The sequence below is a fragment of the Ammospiza caudacuta genome, chromosome 6 (assembly GCF_027887145.1).
Source record: "Ammospiza caudacuta isolate bAmmCau1 chromosome 6, bAmmCau1.pri, whole genome shotgun sequence".
Lineage (NCBI taxonomy): Eukaryota > Metazoa > Chordata > Aves > Passeriformes > Passerellidae > Ammospiza > Ammospiza caudacuta.
In genome coordinates, this window is record NC_080598.1 from 60,980,999 (window position 1) to 60,986,998 (window position 6,000).

At 42.6% G+C, this 6,000-nt stretch overlaps 1 protein-coding gene across 2 annotated transcripts in view; it reads left to right on the forward strand.

Moving 5' to 3' along the window:
* Positions 1-5,514, forward strand: part of RTN1 (reticulon 1) — a 124,612-nt gene extending 119,098 nt beyond the window's left edge. For both annotated transcript variants that reach the window (XM_058806736.1, XM_058806737.1), the window contains 6 exons: positions 33-240; positions 2,329-2,467; positions 3,300-3,369; positions 3,757-3,803; positions 3,886-3,944; positions 4,691-5,514. In XM_058806736.1, coding sequence (XP_058662719.1) covers positions 33-240; positions 2,329-2,467; positions 3,300-3,369; positions 3,757-3,803; positions 3,886-3,944; positions 4,691-4,733 — 566 coding nt within the window. In that variant the 3' untranslated portion in view covers positions 4,734-5,514. The remainder of the gene's footprint in view (positions 1-32; positions 241-2,328; positions 2,468-3,299; positions 3,370-3,756; positions 3,804-3,885; positions 3,945-4,690) is intronic.
* Positions 5,515-6,000: the final 486 nt, after the last annotated feature.

The window sequence follows — 6,000 nt, forward strand, 5'->3', positions numbered from 1 at the left end:
CTGCCTTTAACAATTTATTCTTCTCCCCCCAGCTATCGACCTGTTGTACTGGCGCGACATCAAGCAGACGGGGATCGTGTTTGGCAGCCTCCTGTTGCTGCTCTTCTCCCTGACCCAGTTCAGCGTCGTCAGCGTCGTGGCCTACCTGGCCCTGGCTGGCCTCTCGGCCACCATCAGCTTCAGAATCTACAAATCCGTCCTACAGGCCGTGCAGAAGACGGACGAGGGCCACCCCTTCAAGTGAGTGCCTTTGTGCTTGTTGGGAAGGATGAAAGTATGCTTAGCGGAAAGATTTTTGAATGTAGAATCTGAAGAAGGAATAGAAATGAAGTTTTGATATACAGGAAAAGAATTGTTGAGCCAGTTTTACTGGATAACCAAGGAGGCAAAGAGTATGTTGGATAGAGGGGGTTTTGTGGCTTAGAGCAAAGGATAAACCCACCTCAAGTGAGTGGCTTTGTGGTTGTTGGGAAGGATTGAAAGTTTGACAAGGAAGTCTCACAGATATGTATGCTTAGCAGAAAGATTTTTGAATGCAGAATCTGAAGAAGGAATAGAAATAAAAGCAAGTTTTGATATGGAGGAAAAGAATTGAGCCAGTCTTACTGGATAACCAAGGAGGCAAAGGGTGAGTTAGTTAGAAGGGGTTTTATGACTTAGAGCAAAGGATAAACCCACCTCAAACAAGAACATGTTTTTACCAAGCAGAAAAATACCACAGGCAAACAAGTCAGCAAATGTTGCATGTAGAAAAAAGGTCTCAGAATTTTGCACTGAAAGAAAACTAAAAAACAACTTCTAGTTTAAACTGCAATGTACTAACTTTTAGTGATTGGAGAATAATAACATCAATATGGTAATTATAGTAGTTATGATAGGCTATAGATAAAAGTTAAGGTATAGATTGGTTCTACTGCATTAAGATGCTTAGCAAAGAAAAGTCTATAATGCATTGTAACCAAAACCAAAGGGTCTCCAGGCTTGCCTGCAGCTGGAGCTGACAGCTGTAGGCACAGGCTCTGTCACCCACGACCCTGGGCTGCTTTAACTCTTGGATGTAATAAACTGCATTTTGAAGAGCTGCCTGGAGTCCCACATCTCTCATTTAAGCTCTTACAGGGTGATGCCCAAGTGCTGCTTTTTGTGCCAGAAGAAATTCTCTTGTTGCTCATAAAGCAGCAAATAAAAATGTTTTCACAGTGTCTCAAAAATTGTAAGGTTCTGTCAGCTTAGATCCTGGAGAGAGAAAGGAAAATGAAACACCCCCAAAATTGTCATCCTCTAGGACATGGGATTTTTTTCTCAAAAAGATACAGGAAATTTTAAGCAGAGAAAAGGAGTTTCTTTAGAGCTGGTGATAATAGAGCATACCTGCAAGAGAAAAGAGCATTGTTTCTGGGCACAATCTATTGCCCTTCAAGTGAGTGGCTTTGTGGCGATGCCCAAGCACTGCTTTTGTGCCAGAAGAAATTCTCTTCTTGCTCATAAAGCAGCAAATAAAAATGTTTTCACAGTGTCTCAAAAATTGTAAGGTTCTGTTGGCTTAGGTCCTGGAGGGAGAAAGAAAAACAAATCACCGCAAAAATTTCATCCTCTAGGATATGGGATTTTTTTTCTCAAAAAGATATGGGAAATTTTAAGCAGAGAAAAGGTGTTTCTTTAGAGCTGGTGATAATACAGCATACCTGCTAGAGAAAAGAGCATTGTTTCTGGGCACAATTTATTGGGCATAGAAGGCAACTATTGATATCTTTTCTCCAGCAGCCCAATATTAAGTGATGGTGGCAGTGCCAATGCACTCCCCACTCTCCACAGGGTCTGGGGGGATTGCTCCACAAGAGCAGTGATCCTTTCTCCTCTGCTGTGCCCACCAGTTGGTAAACCAGGTCATGGAACTGGTGTGGTTGACAGACACACACTAAAACAGAATCTTGTTGGGGTGCTGCTCCTCCTGCTTCACTTGGGCCAGTTCTGAGCAATGACTCAGGATTGGGATGCATAGCTCAGAGAGCAGCACAGAAATTTGTGGGGAAAACGCCAAGATCAGATTTGTATCCCCGTTTGGGTGAGAAAGAGAGAGAAATCCCATCAATACCAGGCTCTGTGTGGGAAGAGGGCGAGGCTGGAGGTGAACAGCCCCAGCTCAGCATCACCCAGAGGGGAGTGAGGAGGATGTGCTCGTGGCCCTGGGCCTGCAGGGAGGGGAGCTCATTGCTCCAGCACAAAGAAATGGGCTCTGGGAAGGAGGGAATGATGGGTTGGATGTGTTTTAGTGTGAACAGCAGGGGAAATTTCCCAGGTTTGTAATGGGACCTGTGTTTCTGGCAGAGCCTACTTGGAGATGGAGATGAATCTTTCACAGGACCAGATCCAGAAATACACAGATTGTCTCCAGCTATATGTCAACAGCACAGTCAAAGAGCTGAGGAGACTCTTTCTCGTTCAGGACCTTGTGGATTCTTTAAAAGTAGGATTGCTTTAAATATTTTTAACCCCTCTCTAGAGGATAAATCTACATTTCAAAGAGCTGCTTCCCATGTTGACAGGGTTGTCATGAAACCTAGTTTTGTGTAGCTCCAAATATGAAAGTTGCTCTGCTTTTTGATTTAAAAACCATTTCCAGCACTTTAAAGGTTTGGTATTTGAATGTATTGATAGGCAATACAGGATGTAAAAATTTGCAGAACTAGCTTAGCTCCACCTCAGTTCTAGAAGCATCCCAGCAATTTGCTTCTATTGCTTTGTTATAAAATAATGGTCCCCTCTGTTAATCTGGATTTCATCTGGTGGCATTACCTGCTGAAATAACTATTGATTTTTAGCCTTACACTCAAGCAGGTGTCCTTTAGAGCAAGGGGAAGATCATTAAGAGAGCAGACATAGGTTAGGCTCCTAAATTAGTAAAGAATTTTTGGAAAATGTACCCATCTTTCAGCCTCAAGTGTTACCAGTCTCTGGGATTACCACTTCAGGGCTCTGTTTAACCTGTTTGGGGTTAAACATCTGCCCTGACATCATAAAAATTGGATGCAGAAATCTGCCTATGCCATTCTCAATGCAGAGTTCTACGTGGATGCAATTTAAGCCCTAAATAGACATGAAAGCTGAGCTAAGAGGGTGAGAAGCAGAACAGAGAATGGGTTTTATACACCTAGAAAAACTACCTCATTCCTAATGTGCCTTAACCACTCTCTTCCACATTAAAAAAGGCTAATGTGCTGTTATATTAGCTATTTGAGCAAACTGTTTTCTTCTTATGCTGGCACTGGAGGTGATGTAATGATCCATCTTTAATTTAGTTTGCAGTACTAATGTGGCTGCTGACTTACGTGGGAGCCCTCTTCAATGGCCTGACTCTTCTGATAATGGGTAAAAATCAACATTTCTTTGAAAAATCTATTTTAAAATTGAACTCCCTCCAGATTTCATCTTAGACAAAACCGCCTATCCCCGGCCTGCCTTCCCCTCAGTTAAACCACCAACATTTATTTCCCTTCCCTGTAAATATTAATTGTTCTGTTATGCCGTCCCTCCTGCTAGAGCTACTTTGCAGTTTATGGTTTTGTGCAACTCCCAGTCCCAGAGCAGTGGGGAATTCCATATTTGGGAGGCTTGAGCAAAGTGCATTTTTAATACAAAGCTCCCTGGTGGATCAGCTGACCAAGTGGCACGATAATGTGTTTGCCACCAAAGTAGGTCTCTCCTCTGGGGGAATCTGATCTGCAGAACATAACACTGTGCTCCTTTTCTCCTCAGCTGTGGTGTCTATGTTTACTCTCCCCGTTGTATATGACAAGTACCAGGTAGGTCTGTCTGCAGGGTGCATTTGGGGTGGCCCTGCCTGGTTGTTGCCTCCTTGACTTGGTCTCCTCTTGCTCTTTGCAGGCACAGATTGATCAATACTTGGGGCTGGTGCGGACCCACATAAACACGGTGGTGGCAAAGTGAGTTCAGCAGCCAGCTCTGGGAGGTTGTGGTGCCCTCGGAGGTGACTGGGACCTGGGTGGCCCTGGGGACACTGTGTCCTGTCAGTGGTGTCCTCCCAGAGAGGTTGAGATGCCTGGAGGAACCGCCCCAGCTGAGTGCAGACCAAGGCACTCCGTCCTTCTGTCCCCTCCCCTGCTGTTTGGGGGATTGTGAGCAGAGCAGCCCAGTCACAGACTGGTGTCCACACTGGTACCTGGCCAGGACAAACAGGAAGGAATGAGTTCATTCTCTTCCCCACTGACCACTCCAAGCCTGGTTTTTTGCATGAGCTGATAGCATTAATGGCCAAAGTGGGAATTAGGACACTACCCTGTCACAGAAAGCAAATACCTAGAAGCACCATGATCTTCAGTGTTTCAAATCCCCATGACACAGGGTGATATTTTGAAATTTTGTTCTCAAAATTCTACTTTTAGACTCTATTCCTGGCTTTCTGTAGGCAATAGACCATGGAGAAATAATGTTGGGGGGAGAATATCACCGAGCATATCCCTAGATTACATGAACCATCAAAAACCAGGCCTGTAAGAACACCTGATGGGCATCACTTCTGTTTCTCGTGGCACTTTAATTCACCTGTTGAGACAACACACTGAGCATGGACTAGAGATTATCCCTCTATTAAGAGTCCAAGTGGGGAACCACTGGAATGGAATAACTGCCTCACCATATAATCCTTTTTCTTTTTCTTCTTTTTTTTTAGGATTCAAGCTAAAATCCCAGGTGCTAAGAGAAAGGCAGAGTAAATCAGACATCAAGAATTCATCGACTACAGTAGTGCATAATGGGGAAATCTGGAGTGAAAACAGCTCTGTTCTTACACTTTACTGCAAATTTATCATTCTTTTTTTTTTCTTGACACCATAATCTTAGAAACATAAAACTCAGAAGCAGTGCTTTTCCCCTGCTGCTTCTGCACTTAGAATATTTGCAATCACTTGTGTCAAGCACTAAAGTATAGTAAAGAGAAAAGTGTACTAGATGTGGTTTTTTGTGTTGCTTATAAAAGTGCATGATGGTGAGAGCCTAAATAATATTGACCTCTTTATTTAATTTTTTTTTTAGTGTTTTTCCTTCTTCTATTGGCATTGCTTCTATAACTTTTAATGTTACATGTGGCTAGGGGCTTTCCTGCTTAGCGCACTTGATGCAATAGTTAAAATTGCTTCTACGTCACTGGGTTGCTGGTTGGATTCATCTTTATTAACTATATAGAATTGTAGACTGATGTTTTAGTGTTTTCCAGCACAAATAAAATAAACAGTAATCAGTACTTATGGTAATCAGTTTTGTATAACTCAAAAAAATGAAAAAAAGAAAAAAAGAAAACAAAACCCAGTACTTTTGTCGTAAAGGATTGACAGGCTGATTTACATGTATGGTAACTGGAAAGTTCCAGCATGTTCAATTTATTACAATTTGTATTACATTCTCTGTAGTTCCTAATGGACTTAATTATGGACTCTGAATATTTGCACTTATGTACTTGATACCGAATGCAGAAATAAATGTTACTAAATGTAAAAAGTTCTCTTTCTTGTCACCACTGGGGTTACCTTGACATTTGGGCACTGGACACACACTGTGCAAAAAGGAGCATTTTCCCTCTTTCTCTCTCCTCTGGACATCAGCACACACTTTGCCCTTACATCATGGTGCAGTCCAACCAGTAGTACCTGATGTCTTACTCTTAGTTAGACATCTTAGGTGTCTAACTAAGAGTAAGTAGGTCATCTAATATTTTTACATCTTGACAATCTTCCTTGGAATAAAAGGAAGATCTCTGCACACAGTTTGTTTATTTTTGGTGGTGTTGTAGCAAATATCAGGTACATGAACCAGGGTCTCTTCCTCCATTTGCTCGCTGTGCAAACCACGAGCAGCTCGGTGTGGAGGTGTCGGCACAGCACAAAGGGCTCTTCAGTTTCCTTATCACCAACTGCTCTCTTACCTAAAGCTCTTCTCTGAAATCTGCTTTAGACAGACTCAATGTCAAATCCAGAGGCTGGAAGC